Source organism: Mustela nivalis (genome assembly GCF_964662115.1).
Source record: "Mustela nivalis genome assembly, chromosome: 1".
In the NCBI taxonomy this organism is placed as follows: Eukaryota; Metazoa; Chordata; class Mammalia; order Carnivora; family Mustelidae; genus Mustela; species Mustela nivalis.
Window position 1 is genome coordinate 92191594 of NC_139020.1, and position 22792 is coordinate 92214385.

At 37.6% G+C, this 22792-nt stretch overlaps 1 protein-coding gene across 1 annotated transcript in view; it reads left to right on the top strand.

The window, feature by feature from the left end:
* Nucleotides 1-209: 209 nt before the first annotated feature.
* PRKCI (protein kinase C iota) overlaps nucleotides 210-22792 on the top strand; it is a 67238-nt gene continuing 44655 nt past the window's right edge. Inside the window, exons 1-2 of the mRNA XM_082742130.1 lie at nucleotides 210-538; nucleotides 16851-16972. Coding sequence (XP_082598256.1) covers nucleotides 438-538; nucleotides 16851-16972 — 223 coding nt within the window. The 5' untranslated portion in view covers nucleotides 210-437. The remainder of the gene's footprint in view (nucleotides 539-16850; nucleotides 16973-22792) is intronic.

Sequence of the window (22792 nt, forward strand, 5' to 3'; positions counted from 1 at the left end):
TAGGGAGAACTTTGGCATTCTCTCGGTCACGGCTTCCAAGAAGGTCTCCCTTCCGGCCCGTGTGATGTGACAGGCTGCGTCTCCCATCCTCTCTCCCCCTTTTCCTAGCCCCCGTAAGAATGGTGCAGCCGGGCGGTGAGGCTCCTTGAGATGGATCGATGGTTGCGCCCGCCCTCCCCCGGAATGTGGGCCTTTGGAGCGAGCGAGGTGGGAGGGACCCGAGCGGGGAGGCGTGCTGGGCCCGGGCGGCGGGAGGAGCCGCGCGGTTCCGGCTGCCCCGGCGAGGCGACCCTTGGGTCCGCGCCGCGGGCGGAGTGGACAGGTAAGCCAGCGGCAGCCGCGCCTCTGGAAGAGGCTCGGGCAGCGGAGTGCCCCCACGGCGCCCGGCGCGCCCCCCGCACCCTCGGCCTCCCGCGTTGAGGCGGGGGAGTCAGGAGATGCCGACCCAGAGGGACAGCAGTACCATGTCTCACCCGATCGCAGGCGGCGGCAGCGGGGACCATTCCCACCAGGTCCGGGTGAAAGCCTACTATCGCGGGTGAGTGTCTCAGAGTAGGGGTGGGGGTGGGAGGGGAGGGGAAAGGCCCGCTCCACTTGGACTGGAGGCGGGGAGGGTGAGGGGCTGGAGATGTGGGCGAATGGGTCCGGGCGGGAGCCTCTAGGGACTCACGGTGGGTGAACCAAGTGGTCGGGGGAGGAGCATGGGGCGCTGCGTTGGGGCACCCCAAGGTGTGTTTCAGGGCGCCCCACCGGGAGTCGCGCGGCTGATGGCTCCCGACTAGGGTCCGAGGGAGGAGTCTTGGAATGGAGCACGTCCACCTGGTGGGTTCGAGAGAGACTCGCCTACTAAGAGATTTACTAGGGCTTTACGTCATGAAGTCTGAATGTGTTTGGGGTTGCGAGTTGATTCCGAGTGATGCCTCAGTGAACTAAGTTTGCTCTAGGCTTGAAAGACAGGACCGCTTTAGTTTGCTGGTTCTTTGAATTACCAGAAGGCCTAAAGCCTCTGGTTCTCTAAGTCAGGTTTACCTTCCTCGCCTAGAACAGTTCACAAAGTGTATCCGGACTGTGGTCAGGCTGCCTGTGTATTAGACATAGGAGTTATTATTTAAGAGTAAAGTTGATGGTTTTTAGGGATGTGCATTAGGTACTTATGTCTCGCCGAGATTAGGCTGTGTATGTGTAGATTAGAACTGTGAATGCTTCTTTGTCAGTGTTGCTTCAAGGACCATTTTGATGGGGGGGGGGAGATACTGCAAGGAGAGAAGAGGGTGGTTTTAAAATCTGTGATCTTTACGTATATTATTACCTGTTACAACTCCTGTGCTTACACCAGTAATAACCCAGTCCTAATATTGTTGTATTAAATCATAGTCTATAATCAGTGACCTGACGGACATATCCCCCTTCTCTTGAATTCAGTTGTGGTTTGAAATACGAGATAATTATATTTAGTAGCTTTAGAGAGGTGAAATGTTAGTGTGAACATGAAGATTTGAAGTTAAGGGTTAACAGAAAACCCAGTGGCTTTGGCCTGTCTGACTGTTTGTCCAAGCAGAAGTAAATTGCTTAAAAAAAACTCAAGCACTAGGAGGTTGAAACTGCAATGCATACTTTTACATTCCGGAGGGGATCAGTGAAGATAGCAAATTAAAAAAAAAAAAAACAAAGAAACAAAAAAACCCACCTCTCTTGTTTTGATTTCAAAGGAAATGGAAGCCCTAAAATGTGATATTGGTTTGATATAACGACTTATTAGTTCTCTTGCAGCCATGTAGCCTCTGACTTCTTGTTTATTAGGTTGACTGTATTCAGCTGTAGTTTACAAGAATTATTTTGGACAGTATCAGTGTTTTTGATTAAATTGATCAAGGAGGTCTTCAGTTTAAGACAATACCTAGAAGTGTGTGTGCCTGTTTTTTAAAAGTCTGTAGTGGTCCCAAGAGCTGTTTTGACTTGAATATGGTCAGCTATGAACTTTGCAATGTGGGGGGGAAAAGTTTTTGCTTCCTTTATCTTACCTTTAACTTGATAGATGAGGTATTTCACTTTACTTTCTTTTTTTTAAGAATAGTGACTGGTCATATAGGCTTTTTTCTTAAGTAAGATTTTATTTATTTGACAGAGAGTCAGAGAGCACAAGCAGGGGGAACAGTAGAGGGAGAGGGAGAAGGAGGCTCCCCACTGAGCTGGGAGCAGGACTTGGGACTCAATTCCAGGATCCTGGGACCACGACCTGAGCTCAAGGCAGACACAACCAACTGAGCCACCCAGAGAGTCACCTCACTTTCCATTTTACAAAGTTGACAGTCCATGAGTTATTAGGCCTAGAGAATGAAATATATAGTAGGCGTTTGGGTTTTTTTTTAAGGTGTCTCATTATTGACATTTTAAAAAACTGTATTAAATGAATATACTCACATGGTAGGAATGTGCAGATTGTACAGAGGTATAAAATAAGTGACTTTTATCCCATTGTCCCAACTTCCAGAGGTATGCTTGTTAACAGTTTATTTCTGTTCTTCTGGTGATTGGCTTTATTACTTTAAAAGTTATACTGCTGTTTCATGATTCAACTTTAGATAGTACCTCTTAATCCCGTCCTCTCAAAGATTAGAAATTGGGTGAACACTGCCTTTTGCTTGCCCTTCTCCTGTTTGGTGCTTCTCAATTTTTGATTGTTAAACCATTATTTTCAGTTCTCTGGTTTACATTTATGACTTTAAACAATATAAATTCTTGTCTTACTAAATTTAAATAATTTCCAATAATTTTAACTATGAAGAGGAAGAAATTTAGCTCCCCCCCCCATTTTTACTGGTTTTACAAATAGAAATAGGCCTAGTTAGTAAATTAAAATTACCATAAACGTCTCCTTTGGAAAGAAATCAAAGTCTGTTATATTTCAGGAATGTAGGTGTCATATTGTCTTGGCTTATTGCTACAATTATTTTTATAAAAGAGAATAAAAAAGAACATATAATCCTTTAAGTGCCTGACTAGAATTTCTCCAAAACATTCAAGTTAACATTTTGTTTTTTAAAATCTATCAATTTGGGCACCTGGGTGGCTCAGTCGTTGAGCATCTGGCTTCGGCTCAGTCATGATCCCAGGGTCCTGGGATTCAGCCCAGCATCGGCAGGCTCCCTGCCTAGCAGGAAGCCTGCTTCTCCCTCTCCCACTCCCTTGCTTGTGTTCTCTCTCTTGCTGTGTCTCTCTCTGTCAAATAAATAAATAAAATCTTAAAAAAATAAAATAAAAATCTATGAATTTTTGTTAAAGAATTTTTTTTGCCCTTTATTGCTTTTTATTCATTGGAAGCTTTCTAACAGTGCCTTCATTTCAAGCCTCATTTAAAGACAACATCAGCACTCTCTAAATTGTACCAATTTCTGTCCCCTGAAATTAGATCTGTTAAGATTATATGTTTATTAACAATAGTCTAAACCGGTGGTTTTGATATTACATAGTCAGCTGCTCATTACTACAGATGAAACTAAAATGAGTCACCAGTGAGGGTAGCTAATAAACAGGTAGGCTAACTAGAACACCTACCTGATTTTAAAATAGAAAATTCTTCCTTTGTATCAAGAAATGTAAGGACAAGGTGCATTTGAAAAAAGTTTCTATTCTTTCAGATCTTATGAAAGGCTATTATTGGAAAGTTTTCTCCTATCCCCTTGTAACAGTGTTTCTTTCCAATGAACATTGAATCTTGGAATAGCCAGAATTTTTCAGTGAATCAATTGCCTTCTCCTTTCAAAGACTTGTATAGTGTTCTCTCATTGAGTTAAATTTGTTTAGTGCAAATGTGACATCCCTCTAGATGTAACAGATTTAATTAGATTTTTTCTAGTTTTTAAGCAGCAGATTAATAGCATTGTGAATCCGACTGGTTTGGGGTGCCTGGGTTGCTCAGTTGGTCAGTTGTCTGACTCTTGATTTTGGCTCAGGTCGTGATCTTGGTTGGGGTGATGAGATTGAGCCCAGTGTGGGGCTCCTTGCTCAGGAGGGAGTCAGCTTCATATCTCTCTTGCTGTCCCTCTGCCCCTCCCCCAGCACGCACTCAAGCTTTCTCTCTAAAATAAATAAATCAGTTTTCAAAAAAAAAAAAAAAATCTGACTGTGTCACAGCCTATACACCCTTCTTTCCTTGACATGGGAGTTTGTCAGTGAGTGGCCTTCCTTCTTCAATCATTACCTAGTAGTGTTAGGAGGAAGAGAAACAGGTTTTGTTGGTTAGTGATAAATTGCTATTGTATGTGCTTATCCTTATATTAAAGTTACTTGATATTATGGGATAGAGTTTAACAAGGAAATGTCTGGACTACTCATTTCATTTTACATTATAAATGTATGGGAAATTTCGCAGAAAGATTGTAAAAATGCTTTTTAAACCCACTGCCATTGAACGGTTATAACATTCTGGAGTATTCTTTTTGTGCACATCTACAAATAGGAGATTAACTCCTTGTGTTTTGGATTGTATAGCTGGTTCAGTGAAGAAGTATGCAGGATTTTTTTGTGAACAAGTCTTGGCAAGACTTGTTTTTAAAAGTATTGCAAAATAATTTTAGCAATATAAGGCATATCTCTAGAATGTTCTAAGGAAATACAAAGAGTATATTGAGTTGGGAGTTGGGGGAATGTTAGTTATTAGTCCTGGAGCTTCTGGCATGACACCTAACCACAGGACAACTCCTCATACCTTTATCAGAGGAGAAATGACTTGGTGGCCTGGTGCCCAAAACCAAAATAGCTCTCTCAGAAATTTGAATCAGATAATACAGAGATAAATTGCTTGGTAGCAGTGAAGACTGGAGCTGCAGAGTTAAGGGAGAGGCTAGTGAGGCCAGCACCAACCAAGTACAAACGTCAGGTCTGAGAAAGCAGAGGAGGAGGCAGTTTTCTGTGAAAAAATTCTTCCTGGAGGTCCATGAGAGCTTTCTAGTACAACTCTGAACCCTCTTCTTAAGGTAACTTGAGTGTTTGGGTTTTTTTTCAAGGTTGAAGTGAGCATAGTGAAAACCTGAATTTTTAAAATTCCACTCTTGCTTAGGATTTCATGTATTACCTAAAGTGTGTTTAAACTCACTTTAATAAATATTGTTGAATACCTGCTGCCTACTCTAAGGTAGGCACATGGTGCTAGGGTGGACAGAGGGTGTAGAGGTGACTAATATAAGACTCTGCCCTCAAGGGACTGAGGAACTTCTAGGAACACAGACATAGAAGAGTTAATAAAGGAGTGTGTATGTGTTTATGGTAAGGTCCTTGCAGGGATGGATATTGGGGAGGGGTTTGGGAAACCTTCTAGAGGATGAAGCGTTTGAGGCTTTTAAAGGATAAATAGGTTTGCCTGGTTGATGAAGATGTGGGGTGAGGGTCATTCCAGGCATTGCACAACTGCATGGTATGTTTGGGGAATTCAGATCAGTTTAGTTGTTAGTTCCATAGTCATTCCTTATTAGGACATAAAGTGTGAAGTGGGCACTGATAAGTGAGGCTAAGAAGAGGTTCACAAGCACTACTCATGAAGATTCTTGAATATCATACTTTGGGCTTCGGACTTTTTTTTCGTTTGGTGAGGGTTTTAAGTAAGAGAGATTCATGCTTAGATTTTCATCTTAGAAGGCTCACTCTCAGAACCAGTATGGGTGATGAGTTAGCAGTGGATGAAGACTAATTTGGAGGCTTTGGAAGTAGTCCAGCTGCGAGAATCAGAGGGGGAGAAGAGGCTATGGATTGAACAGTGATTTTAGGGGTAGAATCAATATGAATTACACATTGATTGCCTGTGGGGAAAAAAGGGATTCTGACAACAATGGGTTTCTTATTTGAGAGAGACTAGGGAATAAAGGAGGAAAAGATTAGTGAGAGGAGGTAATTCATTATGTGGAACAAGTAACTGAATTTTGAGTTCTTCATGCTTTGCAGGCATCCAGGTGGAAATGCCTAGAATTAACTGAAGTGCCATTTATTGTGTGCCTGCTGTATGTCCCAAGCCCTGTACCTGGCAGCTTACCTATGTAAGAATGTGGCTGAGAATGATGATAGAAACAAAAATGCAACCAGTTACCAAATGTAGATGACAAAGGCAAAGGACTAAAACTATATTTTAACAATACAGACATACCTAAAGTGGAAAGTTCCCCTTCTCCCCTCTCACCCCCACTTCCTAATGGTATCCATTGTTAATAGTTGGGATGTTCTGCATCATATTAATATGTCTTTAAGTATAGATATTCTATGCACACAAACCCCTTTTTTTCAAGTAAACAGATTTGTATTTCTACACGTTTCTGCAACTTGAATTGTTTTCATTCACGATCATCTTTCCATGTGAAGGTGGGCAGGGATAACTAGAGACATTCATAGAGAGAGCAGACTACTTACTTTATAATCGATGTATAGTGTTCTCTAGTGTTGTTATACCATAATTTAATCTTTTTCCTGATTGATGAGCAGAAAAAATTACCTTCATTAAATCAGTATTTCAAATTATGCTGAAGGAACATCCTTTTTATTTAGTATATATTCTTGCAAACATGGTCTAAAATTTGCCTATTTTAAAACTTGATAATTGTCTTCCAAACACCTACCAATTTATGTTTCAAACAACAGTGTACCAATGAAGTATTTTCCTTGTGTTCCCAACTGCATATTATTGGTCTTTAAAGTTTTTCCCAGTGGGGGCGCCTGGGTGGCTCAATCAGTTCAGTATCTGCCTTCAGCTCAGGTCATGATCCCAGGGTCCTGGAATCAAGCCCTCCATTGGGCTCCCTGCTCAGCTGGGAGTCTGCTTCTCACTCTCCCTCTGCTCCTCCCCCTGCTCCTGCGTGTGCATGTGCTTGCTCTCTCTCTCAAATAAATGAAATCTTAAGAAAATAAATAAAAATTTTCCCAATTAAAAAAAAAATTTTTCCCAATAGGCAAAAAATGCTAACTTTTTTTTACAGCTATCCTTTTATACATTACTGATCATTTGTAGTTCTGCAGCTTGTTTAGTCATGTCTTTTGCCCAGTTTTTCTCTTGGATTCTTTTTTTTTTTATTAGTTTATTTGAAGGGGCATTGACATTTTGTCTGTTAAAAAAGTTGCCAACATTTCTGTAACCTGTTTGTCTGGAGTTTTTCACTTTAATCAAATCCATCTGTTTTTTTTTTTTTTTTTTCCCCTTCTTTTTAGCTTCTGGGTTCTCTTAGGTATGTGTATTTCCCATCTAAAAATATTTTTTGTATATTAATTATGCAGTTTTTCAAGTGATTATCTTTTCAATCAATCTGATATTTAGGGGTTTAGTTGTTTGTGATGTACTGATACTACTTAATTTTTTTAAAAGTGTATTCTAATATTGTTACTGAATAGGTTCTTTAACCACTGGGCTGAAGGACAACTTTGTTCCATACTAAATTTTTCAGATGAACTTAAGTACTTTCTATTCTGTTTCATTGATTTTTTTTTTTTAAGATTTTATTTATTTGAGAGAGAGAGAGTGAACATGAGCAGAGGGAGAGGCAGAAGAAGAGAGAGAGGGAGAATTAGACTCTCTGCTGAGTAGGGAATCAGATGCAGGACTCTGTCCCAGGTCCATGTTATCATGACCTCAGCTGAAGGCAGACAGACACTCAACCAACCTGAGCCACCCAGGTGTCCCTTTTTCACTGATTTTGGGGAGAAATATATTTTTGCACATACCGCCATTAGTTTAATTATTTTAGTTAGTTTTGATATATGCTATGGAAGTCATTTCATTAATTTTCTATTTCCACATTTCCTTGGCTCTTGTATATTTATTTTCTCTTCCAGCTTAGTTTTTGAAGGTTTTTCTAGGTTCCAGAAAAAAAATCTTTTTTTTAAAAATTTTACTTTATTTTTTATTTTTATTTTTTTTAAAGATTTATTTATTTGACAGAGAGAGATTACAAGTAGGCAGAGAGGCAGGCAGAGAGAGAGAGGAGGAAGCAGGCTCCCTGCTGAGCAGAGAGCCCGATGCGGGACTCGATCCCAGGACCCTGAGATCATGACCTGAGCCGAAGGCAGCGGCTTAACCCACTGAGCCACCCAGGCGCCCATATTTTTTATTTTATTTTTTAAAAGATTTTACTTATTTATTCCAGAGAGCAAAAGTGAGCAGGGGAAAGAGCAGAAGGAGAGGGACAAGCAGATTCCCATTTGTGCATGTGGCCTGATGCAGGACTCGATTGTAGGACCATGATATCATGACCTGATCTGAAAGAGTCAGACACTTAAGAGACTGAGCCACCCAGGTATCCCCAGGAAAGAAAAAATCTTGCTGGTATTTTGATTTGGAATTGCTTTGAATTTATAGGTTAATGTGAGAACTGATAGTTTTATAATACAGAGCTTTGCCTTTTAACTATGAGGTATAATACCTATTTATTGATTTTTTTTTTTCACTAAGGTTTCTATCCCTTAGATTTTACACATTTCCTGTTAAATTTATACTTAAATGTTTTATAATTTTGTTCTTTTTGTGAATGCAGTATTTTGTTTTCAGAGGCTTATGATATATCATCTATTTTTGAATATTTAAGTTTAACTGGTCACCTTAATTCTAATAATTTCTTAGTTAACTTGGAATTTATAGCTAGATAATATCTGCAAATAACAATTTTGCCTCTTTAATATATATCTCACTTATTTTTTTTACTATATATTTCGCTTATTTTTCTTAACTATTTGGCTAGGTTTTCTAGACAGTGTTGAATTTTAGCAAGATCTTTTATCTTTTTTTTTTTTTTTTTAAAGAGAGGGAAAGGGGGAGCAGGGAGGGGGGACAGAGAGAAAATCTCAAGCAGGATCCATGCCCAGCTTAATGTAGGACTCCATCTCACCACTCTGAGATCATGATCTGAGCCAAAATTAACAGTTGGACGCTTGACTGACTAAGTCACCTGGGCATCCCAACAGTGATCTCTTACCTTAATGAGGTATTATCAATAGTTAGAAAAATCTCACAAATTATCTCCAAAGATGTCCAGTCTCCTTTCTCCCTCTATGAGGAATGCTAAAAAGCATAGAAACTAATCTTTATAATGTATCCAGTTGTTCCAAGAACTATGATGAGTGTTTTCCCTTCATTTTAATTTAATCTTCACGGCAATATCCAGAGGCAGATACTATTATCTTCATTGTATGGATGGTAATGTTGAGGCTTAGTAAGCCACAGCACAAAGCTGAGTCTTAACCCTTCAGAGAATTTTTTTTTCCTTTTACTATAGGGATGGGCCTTTTTAAAATCACTTTTTTGCTTTTTTGTCAAAGTCATATTTCATAGTTCTTTTTAAGCCAGTTTTCTTTTTCTTTTTCTTTCTTTCTTTCTTTTAAGATTTTTAATTCACTTGAGAGAGAGTGAGAGAGCACAGAGAGAGTGAGCAAGCACAGGGAGGGACAGAGGTAGAAGGAAAGAGAAATTCCAGCAGACTCCTCCCTGAGCTCAGAGCCTGGGGGTGGTGGGGGTCACCTCAGTCTCATGACCCTGAGACCATGACCCTAAGCTGAAAGTAAGAGTTGGACACTAAACCAACTGCACCACTCAGGGCCCTATTTATCATCATGATCATTTAAAAATGGCAGTTGCTTTATGACTTTTTATGAATAAATTAGAGGAGTGGTACTATGAGATTGTATGAATATTCTCTTTCCTCAGAACTTTTAACCCAGTGATTTTACCATCCATGGATAATTCTGCCTAAATCTATTATATCAGTGATTACAAATAAGACTTTTTTCTCTTTATACTACATTTAATTTTGGAGAAAAGCTTATTTTGAGATAGCAGAAGGACTGAACTGGTGGTTCTTTTTTCAGGTTTATTTTTAAAAGCATTTGGTCCTACGGAAAAACTTTAGATTCTATATTTTAGAACATAGGAACATAATGAATGCTTAAAGCAGTTTGTCTTCTGAAGCCCAGTAGCAAAATTAAAACTGCCTTTTTTTTCTTTTTTAAAAATTCAGCTAAAACTATATCTAAATTTGCCATTTGGGGAATTTTTGTGGTGAAGCAGACTATATTCTGTCGAAGACCAGTGGTAAGATAATTTATGCTAACACTGAAGTTAAAACCAGAAAAAAAAATCTTTCATGCACAATTTGTTTTATACCTTTAGAAAGTAATATCTTTATTTTGTAGCTCATTTTTAGCTTTAGGGCTATAATAAGGATCTGGTGTTTGTAGATGGTATGAACATGGTGCTTTTTCAATTACTTACAGAAGTGTTTATATAAAACTCCCTTAAATGTTTTAGTTCCTGGAACTTAAGGAGTGGCAGTTGATAAAGCATGACTCCTTCACTGAGTCTCTTTAGGATGTTTGTACTTACATTTTTTAAGGATTATTTTAAAAATATTCTGATAAATATTTTTTAGCTCTTGCAAAATAAGATTTCTTAAAAATCCCTATTGTATACAGACATGCTTACATATGTGTTAATTTTAAGTTCATGTGGACCTTAATAAGGAAGTCATATTTTGATGATATCTGATACTGGTTTTTTTTCCCTTGCCTTCAAAAAACACAATGCCATACTTGTTCTTTGCCAGGGAAAGTCTACAGGAGCTTTTACTTATTTAATTCTAAAATACATTCTTTCAACTTTTACTCCCTTATACTAATGACCTTAAGGGTATTTTGAAAGAAAAATTGCTGGGGGGGTGGGAGGCGGTGGGCAAAGTGGGTGATGGGTATTAAGGAGGGTGCTTGTGATGAGCATGAGGTGTTGTATGTAAGTGATGAATCCCTAAGTTCTACTCCTGAAACCAATACTACACTATATGTTAACTAACTTGAATTTAAATAAAAGCTTGGAAGAAAAAATATAATATTAAAAAGATAAATAAAATTGAATAACCCCCCCCCAAAGTTGCTTTAAGGTTATCATATCTCTTAATAATGTTGTTAGAAGAAGGACCTATTTTCTATTTTTGTTTTCTTTTTTAAAAATAAAATTTTAAAATATTTAAAACAATTTTATTAATAAAAGTCATTTTAAATTTTTTAAATATTTTGTTTATATTTTTTCTAGAAAGCAAATTTTATAATAAAATCATACCTTTATATGGTAGAGAAATTAATGATTATCTATACCATTCAGAAGAGTCTAAGTACAAAGCACATCTTCTTTCCATCTCTGATCTCTCCCCAATCCCCAGTTCCACTACCCAGAGTTCCAGAGTTAACTACTTTTTAAATTTTGTTTTGTTTTGAGGCGCCTGGGTGAATCAGTTGGTTAGGCATATGACTCTTGATTTTAGCTCAGGTCACAATCTCAGTGTCCTGAGATCAGCCAGCGTTGGTCTCCACGCTGGGTATGGAACCTGCTTACGAATCTTTCCCTCTCCTGTCCCTTTCCCACTCCCTGTGCTCGCTCTCTCAAAAAAAAAATAAAATAAAATAAAAATCTTGAAAATTTTGTTTTGTTTTATTATATCTATTGTTCAATATGAAAGATGAGGAATTTAGTACTTCTTTGTCATTGTCTCTCCTGGTTTTTAGTTCTTCTAATCATTATGTTTATAACTTAAATAATGTACCTTCTTCTGCTTTTCTTTTTAATTGTGGTTAAAAAAACCCACTTAATTTACATCTTAACCATTTTTAAGTGTACAATTCAGTAGTGTAACTATATTCACATTGTTGTGTAACCAATCTCTAGAGCCTTTTCATTTTGTAAAACTGAAACTGTACCTATTGAACAACTCCCCATTTCCACCCACCCCCAACCCCTGGGAACCACTGTTCCAATTGAGTGGATTAATACAGTATTTGTCTTTTTGTGACTGGCTTATTTCGCTTAACATAATGTCTTCAAGGTTCACCCATGTGTCAGAATGTCCTTATATTCATTCATTCATTCATTCATTCATCTCTGCACCCAATATGGGGCTGTAACTTGGGACCCTGAGATCAAGAGCCACATGCTCCCCTGACTGCTCCAGCCCGGTGTCCCAGAATTTCCTTGAAGGCTGAATAATATTCCTTTGTGTTTATAGATCACATTTTGTTTATCCATTTCTCTTTTAATGGACACTCTGGTTGCTTCCATCTTTTGGCTATTGAAATTAATGCTACTATGAACATGGGTGTACAAATACCTTTTGGAGTCCCTATGTCCTGTTCTTTTGGACCTGTACCCAGAAGTGGAATTACAGGATCAAGTGGAAATTCTGTTTTTAATTTTTTGAGGACCCTCCATACTTTTTCCTATAGCTGCTTCACCGTTTTACATTCCCACCAACAGTGCACAGGGCTTCTGTTTCTCCACATCTTTGTCAACACTTGTTATTCTGTTTTGTTTTGTTTTGATAGTAGTTCTCCTAATGGGTGTGAGGTGATATTTCATTATGGTTTTGATTTGTATCTCACTAATGTTTAGCTATGCTGAACATCTTTTCATAAGCTTGTTGGCTATTTGTGTATAATTTTGGAGAAATGTCGGTTCAAGTCCTTTGCCCATCTTTATTTGGGTTATTTGGTTTTTTCTTTTTCTTTTTTTTTAAAGATTTTATTTATTTATTAGAGAGAAAGAACAAATGGGGAGGGGGGCAGAAGGAGAGGAAGAAGCAGACTCCATGCTCAGTAGGGAGCCCCTTGTGGGACTGAATCCTAGGACTCTGGGCTCATGACATGAGCTAAAGGCAGACACTTAATTGACTGAGCCACTCAGGTGCCCCTATTTGGATTTTTCTTGTTCCCTGTTTTTATTTTTAAATTATTAATTTTAGATAGAGTATTGACTCTCTACTAAGAAACATTCTGAAAATAAAATTTCTCCACATCTTGATTTTTCTTAGAAATTTTTACATTCTAAAAGTTTGTAACATTGTTCTCTTCTTTAAATTACAAATTTTTGTTTAAAGCAATTGTTAAAAGCATTTATGAGTTGCCTAACTGGCTCAGTTGGTGGAGTGTGTGACCTTGATCTTGGGGTTGTGAATTTAAGCCCTATGTTGGGTGTAGAGACTACTCAAGGATAAAGTCTGGCACACCTTGGGGGAAGGGGGTGGGGTTATGGATATTGGGGAGCTATGGTGAGTGCTGTGAAGTGTGTAAACCTGGTGATTCACATACCTGTACCCCAGGGGATAAAAATATATGTTTATAAAAAATAAAAAATAAATTACAAAAAAAGTCTGGCACACCTGGGTGTCTCACTTGCTTAAACATCTGACTTCAGCTCAGATCATGATTTCCAGGTCCTGGAATCAAGCCCTGCATTGGACTCCTGCACTCAGCAGGGAGTCTGCTTATCCCTTTCCCTTTGTTCCTCCCTACCCCTAACTGGTATGCACACGTGTGCTTTCTCTCTCTCTCAAATAAATAAATAAAATCTCTTAAAAACAACAAAAAAACCCACATTTATAATGAATGCTTATGTAGGTGTTAAGTACTTGAAGAGCCAAGTAGTATAATCAGATGCTTAAAGAAGGAAAAGTAATCTTGCATAAATAAAACTTTTCTCTTTTAAAGGTTCCTCTTAACTTTGTTGTTTGGGGCTGGTATGTTTTCTTCAACACATTTATTTCATCTGTTTTCAGTCATCTGGGATTTTTACTTTCTGGTCCGCTGGTGGTGCGGACTTCTGACTTCTAAGACTTAGATAATTTGGCATTTCAGTTTTCTTCTCTCTCTCTCTCTCTTTTTTTTTTTTTTTAAGATTTTATTTATTTATTTGACAGAGATCACAAGTAGGCAGAGAAGCAGGCAGAGTGAGGAGGAAGCAGGCTCCCTGCTAAGCAGAGAGCCCAATGTGGGCTCTATCCCAGGACACTGGGATCATGACCCAAGCTGAGGGCAGAGGTTTTAACCCACTGAGCCACCCAGGCGCCCCGCCATTTCAGTTTTCTGATGTTCCATGGTCCCTTCGAATGAAGGGATACAGATATGTGTTCCTCTGCCATATTAAGCCAAAGGCATTTGTTGCTTTTGTTTGTTGCTTTTAAAAGGTTAGTTGTGGAGGGGAAGGGTCAGAGCACAGTGTCCACCCCAGGTGTCATTAGATTTGGATTTGAATTCATATCTATTTTTTTTTAAGATTTTATCTGACAGACAGAGATCACAAGTAGGCAGAGAGGTAGGCAGAAAGAGAAACAGGTTCCCTGCTGAGCAGAGAGCCAGATGTGGGGCTCGATCCCAGGACCCTGGGACCATGACCTGAGCCGAAAGCAGAGGCTTTAACCCACTGAGCCACCCAGGCGTCCCCATATTCTATTTTTTAACTGGGAGAGACTGGCAAATATTCCTTTATGCTTTGCTTTTTAAATCTGTAAAATAGGTTAGTCTGTCTAGTTTGACAGTTACTGTGAATGTCATATAAGATACAGTTTGTTTAAATACCTAGAGCACATTCAGTATTCTATGAATGCTTATAGGCAAAGGAAACATAAACCGTGATAGTACCCTGTCAAAAGTGTGTTTTCTGGAAGCTGGTTTTCTCCTAGAGAGTATTTCTTCTGTAGTCAGTTAAGAAATGTTTAAGTTCTTATTATGTTAATAGTTACGTGAATCTGTGAAACAGTCTGAGAATTCTTGTCTTCCAGTTGTGTATGGTTTAGTTGGGGATGTGTTATCAATGTATGAGTTAAATAACAGAAGATGGAACATAAGATACATGTTGGGCAGGTTTAGAAATGTAGACCATTGGGCTTGTGTGGTCGAAAAAGGCTTAATGGAGGTTCATGTTGAAATACCAGTTAAAGAATTGATCCCCACCTCCCCATATAAACTGGGCCTTGAACTGAGGAAAGGTCAGAATTAAAACTTGGATCATCAAGGTCTTCTGTGTGAAGGTCATGAGTAAACCAGTTGTCTGTCGTAGAGTATATGTGTTGGGGATGGGTTCAATTTGAAAATAGAACCAGATTATTAAAAAAACTTAAATACCACACACAGAGAGCTGGAGTTACAGATTTAAGAGACCCACTACATAGAGATAGTAGTTAAAACACTGAATGTGAATTAGGTTTAGGGAGAAAGAAAGAGTGACAGAGGTTGAATGTGAGAGCGGGTGTAAAGAGTATCTTGTGATTGACAACCAAAAGAGACTAGAGTTCAGAAAAGCAGAGAACCAGGGTGGCATACTATTATGAAAGCCAAGGCAAGAGGGTTCTCAGAGGCAGGGGCAGAAAGTTCTGAGTTGCTTAGGGTGATTCTCAAGAAAAGGCCAGTCAGTTTTCATGCTCTGCTCTCTGCTTACTTTTGATAGCCCCTAAAGACTATAGTTTTTTTTTTTTTTTTTTTTTTACTTTTTTACAGATGACTTAAAATTCTAAACTCCTTATTTCCCTCTCTGTGCTCTGTGTTCAAGCTACCTATGTGTGTTCACAGTTCTTCCTTTCTTCCGTGAATATTTCTCAAGAATCCATTCTGTGGGGCGCCTGGGTGGCTCAGTGGGTTAAGCCTCTGCCTTCAGCTTGGTCATGGTCTCAAGGTCCTGGGATTGAGCCCCGCATCGGGCTCTCTGCTCGGCAAGGAGCCTGCTTCCCCCTTTCTCTGCTTCCTCTCTGCCTACTTGTGATCTCTCTCTCTGTCAAATAAATAAACAAAATCTTAAAAAAAAAAAAAAAAAAAGAATCCATTCTGTGCTAGGCACTGGGTCTAGGCACTGTGTTGGTCACTAGGAATATAACGAACAAAACAAAATCCCTACTTTCATCAAACTTATATTCTAGCAGGGGTAGACCATAAACACTGGTTTACCTGTTGAAGTAGTAGAAGTTGGTCCAAGAGGTAGTCAGCGCCTGGTAAACCCTGCTAGGGACTTTGTTACTCTGCATGAGAGACCAAGACATTTGAAGAGTTTAAAATAAGAAGGATGTGAACTACATTAACTCTGTAAAACTCTTAGAACAGTTTGACACCTGGAGATCTTTGTAAGTGTTTGTTAAATTAGAGTCTTTCAGGCTATATAACTTAACATTTGAAAGGATACTGTGGCTGGCTACTGGGCCTAGATTGGATCATGGGGAGCCTTCTCATGGCTCCTTGGAGGAAACCCCAGGCCTCCTGTTACGATTTCAGGCTTCACAGTGAGTAGCTGCTAGGTAGATTTATTTGAATACTGTTGCTTATCTAACACTAAAACAAACGTAAATACACATTTATGTCTATTCCCATGTTTTCTGCGTATCTACCTTAAAACATTAGTCATATTATAAAACCAATTGGGGCAAATGGGAGTTTTTTGGGAAAAGGTGAAAATGAAGGTGTGCAGTCTAAAAATCATGCCATACAAAGAATGGATGAAAGTCTCATGGATAGTTAATCTGTGGATGTGAGGGCTGAGGAAGAGGACATGACAGATCTTTGTCCAGTTATTGAAGAGCCATCTCTTAGATGAAGGGTAGACTTCTTAGGGAGGGGAGATCTGGAGTCAGCGATTAGAACAGATTTCAATTATATATAAGGCAGAAACTAATCAATAACTGAGCTGTTCATCTGTGGAGTGCAGAGCCTCACAGAAGAGTGTGCTCTTGAAAACTAATATTAAAGCAAAGTGGGACAACCGTCAGAGCAGTTAGGGTGGGCTTCCTGAAGAAGGAAGGAGATTGAATTGAAGTTTCTCACAAATCCACTATTTTTATTTTTAAATTTTTAATTTAAACTCAATTTAGTTAGCATTCTACTTTTTTTATTTTTGAAATTATTGATATGGGTTTTTCTTTTTTCTTCTTTTTTTTTTTTACTTTACAGAGATTGTCTACCGGAAGCAATAATGATACACTCACAAAATATCTGACGTCCTTCAGATCGCCAGGCATTCAGTAGTATGTAGGACATCATTAGTTTCACTTATCTTCAAACTTAAAACTCTTTTTCTTTTTCAGGGATATCATGATAACCCATTTTGAACCTTCAATCTCCTTCGAGGGCCTTTGCAGTGAGGTTCGAGATATGTGTTCCTTTGACAATGAACAGCTTTTCACCATGAAATGGATAGATGAGGAAGGTGAGTGATAAAGAGAGGGCTCTATGTGTAAGCATTTGATCTAAGATACTATTCTGTCATTTATTTTCAAAATACAGTAAAAGTCCTAATTTATGGACTATTAGGTAAATTAGAAATTCGATGCCATTTTTATTTTGCTTCAGGTACTTAAAAGAATATCACCAAAGGGGACAGTCTTTGTTTTGTCCTTTTTACTCCAAAAAAATGAGAAATTAATGTGACTGTCTTCCCCCATTAACATAAACATCAAATAGTGTTATATTTTACTTTAATTTTGAATATGAATGTTTTATACTTTAGAGATTACCGTCGATAATTTGGCAGTATTTTTTGCTGAATATTTCTTCAAAGAAAATGTTACACAATAAAAGTGATTCTGACACTATGATTTCAAAGATGGTGGCATTGATACTTTAATGACTTGAACTCAGAAAACATTTATTGAATATCTGTGTACTAAAGATAGATATTTTCTGCTCTTAAAGTTAATGTCTCATTGGGAGATGGACATGTAAATAACAGATGTGGTGAGTTGAACATAAATGCGTAGGGGTCTTGAAATGCAAAAGCAGTAGCATGTCCATGTGCCCGAAATATTTGTGACATTTGGACTAAAATAGTAACAGAGTAAAAGTTTTTGAAGTGGTGGAGGTGAGGGGAAAACCATTTTTGACAAAGAATAAGATAGAAAAAGGACAGAGGTATGAAGAACATGGTGTGTGTGGAAGAGCAGTAATTCACTAAATTAACGTGTAGGGAATGGTGTGGTATCAGGACTAGATCCTTGCTCCTGAGTGTAGTCTGCAGAACTTTTAGAAAAGGCTCATCACAGACTTCTGGATCTGAATCTATATTTTAACAGGAACTACAGGTAAGTCACATGAATATTAAACTTGTAGAAGCTTAGGGTTGACTCAATCCTGGAAGGCTTTGCAAACCACATTAGACTTTATTTTACATGCTAGAATGTCACCGAAGTATAGCTTAAAGATACCTTAAATTTACTAACATTGTATTATGGCCCTCTATTAATTGTAATGAGAATGAAATTTCTTTTTAAGGGAAGTTGTTATAATATGTAGCTCAGTATTTGGGGCCATTTCTAGGTTTCCTGATAGGAAGAGCCCTGGAAAGATATTATCCTAGATCCAAGTTGTACATAAACTCAAAATCTATTTTTACTTTTTAAACACATTTTTAAAAAAAGTTTTATTTATCTAATCTCTGTGCCCAATGTGGGGATAGAACTCATGACCCCGAGATCAAGAATCACATGTTCCTTCCAACTGAGCCAACAAGGCACCCCTTTAAAGACATTTTTAAAAGTTTCTCTAAGGTAATCCATGTTTGCTGTTTGGGAAAAAAAAGTAGCACAGATGTTTTGAAATTTTATAAGAAGTCTTCTGTTTGCCCTTTCTCTTCTTTCCTTCCTCATCAGTCCCAGGCGTAAGAGAGAAAAACCACTGTTACAGCTAGTATATATCCTTCAAGATACTTTCTCTGTATATACAAATATGTTTGTTTCTGTACATTATTTATAAGTGTACTTTTTTAATACAAAAAGAATTCAATCACATAAATCATTAAATGATATTTCCCTTTTACATTTTGAATTGGACATTTTTCATTTCAGCATGAATGAAATTATACCATTACCTTTTTTTTTAAAGAATTTTATTTTTTTAAAGTAATCTCTGCACCCAAAGTGGGGCTTGAACTCACAACCTCAAAATCAAGAGTCACATGCTCCACTGACTGAGCCAGCCAGGCACCCCTACAGCATTACTTTTTTAAGTGCTGTATAATATACCACATCATTGTAGATATTTCATGGTTTATTTAATCCCTTATTGGTGGATGTTTGGACTACTTCCAGGGTATTTGTTTTTTTTTTTTTTTGCTACTATAAGCAATACATAATGAACATCTTTATATGAAATTTCGTGCAATTGTATGGGACTTTGTGTAGCAAATGCATAGAATATGCACATCATAAATTTTGGTAGCTAGGGACAATTCACATTCAAAACAAGTTCAAACCAATTTATGGCACAGTTACATTGAATGAGAGCATCCCTTTGCTCTTACCCTCACTAACCTCAGATATTATGAGTCTTAACATTTTTTGAAGTCTAGTAAGGGAAATACTAGCTTGGTATTTTAAATTCTGTGTTATTTAAGGACAAGTCTGTCTATATTCATCCATTTTTGACCACAAGGCTAGTTTAAGTATTGTTAATTCTAAATAGTGTGGATATCTCACAGTATATCTTCAGCCTAAATATGAGACTATATAATTTAGTACAGTATATACAATATAGTTAGCATCAATAAATTGATTCTTATCATGAACTAATGTTATTCTCTCTCTCTCTTTTTTTTTTTTTTTCTTTAAATGAACTCTATGCTTAATATGGGGCTTGAGCTCAGAACCCTGAGATCAGGAGTCTTAAGCTCTACCAATTGAGCAAGCCAGGCACCCCAATGTTATTCTCATTTTAAACCTTTCCTGATAATTTCATGCCATTTATTTCTCATTTGAGATTTTTTTTTCAATTGGTGGTTTTCAAAGTAGTACACATAGGAATCATAGATAATGCATTTTATTAAATTGATTTAGAGATAATCCATTAAAAATTGTTATAGTATTTGGGGTGCGTGGGTGGCTCAGTTAAGCATCCAACTCTTAATTTCATCTCAGGTCATGATCTTGGGGTTGTGAGATCAAGTCCCAGGTCGGGCATGGAGCCTGCTTAAGATTCTCTCTCCCTCTTCCCCTACCCCTATCTCTCTCACTGTCTCTGAAATAAAATAAAATAAAATGAAACAAAATTTTATAGTACTCTTATACTTTGTATTGTCTTTACCTGGGAAGCTCTGTTCCCACATTGTTATATGGCTATCTCTTCCCTGTCATTCAGGTTACTCAAATGTCCTGTCCTCCAAGAAGCCTTTCACTCCTATTCACTTTGAATCTCATTTTATGGTAGAATGTAAGCTCCATGAGAATAGAGATCTTGTCTTTGCCATGGAGCTCCAGTGCCTAGAGCAGTACTCAATAATAGTATGCTCGAAAAACATTTATGAGTTGTAGAAGAGGCTAAAAGCAAGGCTGTCCTGTAGTTTTATGTATATTATTGAAGATTTAAGTGTTGGGAGTTGTGGTTTATTCTATTTTTTCTTAACATTATAGGATATTTTAATTAACAGATTCACATAGTAAATTAAATTAATTCTCTGGTGAAACAGTCTTATCCTTTTATAATGCAATTCAAAGTTCTTTGTCTCTAAATAGCTATTAAATGTCCTAATTTTCTGGGGAGAACTATAAAACTATAGCCTCATTCAAGTAAAAGGTTAAACTTTCTATTAAAGTCTGCTGATTCCCATGTGATCCTTGTTACCCTGGTTAATTTTGATACCAGTCTCTTCTTAATTTTAGGCATATAGAGCCAGTAGTAATTATTTTTAAGTTCCTTGCAATTATTTTTCAGTTGTAATTTCATTACCTTTATTTTTAGCCAGGTAGGCATCAGGGGTGCTTATCTAGAGAAAAAATTCTCTTCATAATCAGTGGGACACAGGACTGTGATTTCTCTGGTTTATGAGCAACACTGTCTAGAAGCTAATCTTTTAACTGTGGTATTTTTTCTGTTAGAGCAAATAATCACAAGCTTACTTCATTTCTTAAAGTAGATCTATGACAGCCATTCTTTTTCCTTGTGTTCAAAACCAGTTTTACTGATTTGTTTTGATGTGTCTGTGGAAAAACTGGTTTGCTTAATCTAACTAAACATTTTAGAATGAATAGTAATTTTGTAACAATTATACCTCCCTTCTCATGTGAGGAGAGAGTATGGGACAGAGAATGATAAATGACTTTTTAGTTCATCAAACTTTAATTGTGACTGTTTTTCCTTAAGGATAAGCTTTTTTATATTCACAATCTAATATTTCTAATTCCATCAGTTTCTTACTCATTCAGAATCTGATTACCAGGTTTATATTTAACTGCTTCTATTCTGTCACTTTTCTTTTATTAGAAATTAACCTTTGGGTATTTTATTTCTTAGTTAAGTTTTTATTAAGAGTGGTGCTTGCTTTTTAACAAAAATATTGATTTGTTTGAAGGAAAAAGTCTCTCTGAGGATCCTCAGACCTTTCCTATAAACAAATTAATGATGTCTTTTTTGGTGAATGTACAACTAGAAGGGTAACAGTTGTTTCCTTTCTTACAAATAGCCAAATATTGTATAGGCTGTTATTTAACCTGCCTTTTCACTTAACATCTTGTGGATTATCTTTCCATATCAATCTATGTAGAATTATATAATGTGGTTTATATAGTGTTTGTATAACATGGTTGTACCATAACTTAACCAATCCCCCTTTGATGGATATTAGGATTATTTTGTAGTGTATAAAAAATATTAGTGCAGAGACTATCTTTGTACATACTTTTTTGGGGGACACCTGCACTATATTACTTATAGGGTGAATTCCTTGAAATGGAAGTGTCCTTGAAAATAGGTAGTACCAAATTGACCTCCAAAAATATTCCACCTTTTGTTATACTTTTCACCAATAACACATGTAAATTATTATTTTATTATTGTTTATATTTAAAAGGCCACCTAGGCACACCTCATTCAGTTAAGCATCTGCTTTTGGCTTGGGTTATGATCCCAGAGTCCAGGGGTGGAGCCCCATGTTGAGCTCCCAGCTCAGTGGGGAGTCTGCTTGTCCCTCTCCCTCTGCTGTTCCCCCTGCTTGTGCTCTCTTATGCCTGCTCTCTCTCTCTCTCTCTCTTTCCCAAATAAATAAAATCTTAAATAAATAAAAATGAAGGAGGTATAATTGACACAATATAGTGTACATATTAAAAGTATACATGCAATTTGATGAGTTTCAACACCCAGGAAACCATCATCATAAGCAAGATAGAGAGCCTATCCATTACCCCAAGTGTTTCAGTGTGCTTTGCAATTCCTCACCCCTACCCATGCCACGTAACTAATGATTTGTTTTCTGTCACTGTAGATTTGCTTACATTTTCTAGAGTTTTGTAGTCATGGAATCACACAGTATGTACTCATTTTGGGGGGGCAGGCTAGTCTGGTTTCTTTCACTGAGAAAAATTATTGATATGTGTGTTGTGTGTATCAATAGTTCATTTATTTTTATTGCTGAGTGAGTGGTATTCCATTATACGGATATACCACAGTCTTTGAACTGTTCCTCTGTTGATGGCCATTGAGGCTGCACTTTGGGGCTATCACAAATAAAAACTCTATGGCAGTCACATATGAATCTTTGTATAGATACAGATTTTCTTTTCTCATGGGCAAATAACTAGAAGTGGAATGGCTGGATCATCTGGTAGGTATTCTTTTTCTTTAAGATTTTATTTATTTATTTATTTGACAGAGAGAGAGAGAGAAAGATCACAAGTAGGCAGAACAGCAGGCAGAGGGAGAGGGAGAAGCAGGCTCCCTGCTGAGCAAGGAGCCCAATGCAGGGCTCCATCCCAGGATCCTGAGATCATGACCTAAGCCAAAGGCAGACACTTAACTGACTGAGCCACCCTGGTGCCCTGGTATATATCCTTCTTAAAAAATAAAATAGGAAAAAATGTATTTGAAAAGGAGATGAGGTGGGGTACTACAGCACAGGTGCATTCTTGGGCTGATGATTTTTAGAAAAGAATTTATATGGAAGTTGAGGATATGCAAATTGATACCTTTTAAAAACCCTCTAATCCTGGTCATCCCTGGAAAGTCTTCTGTACTCCCAAGGATAGAGTACCCCATGCTGAAGACA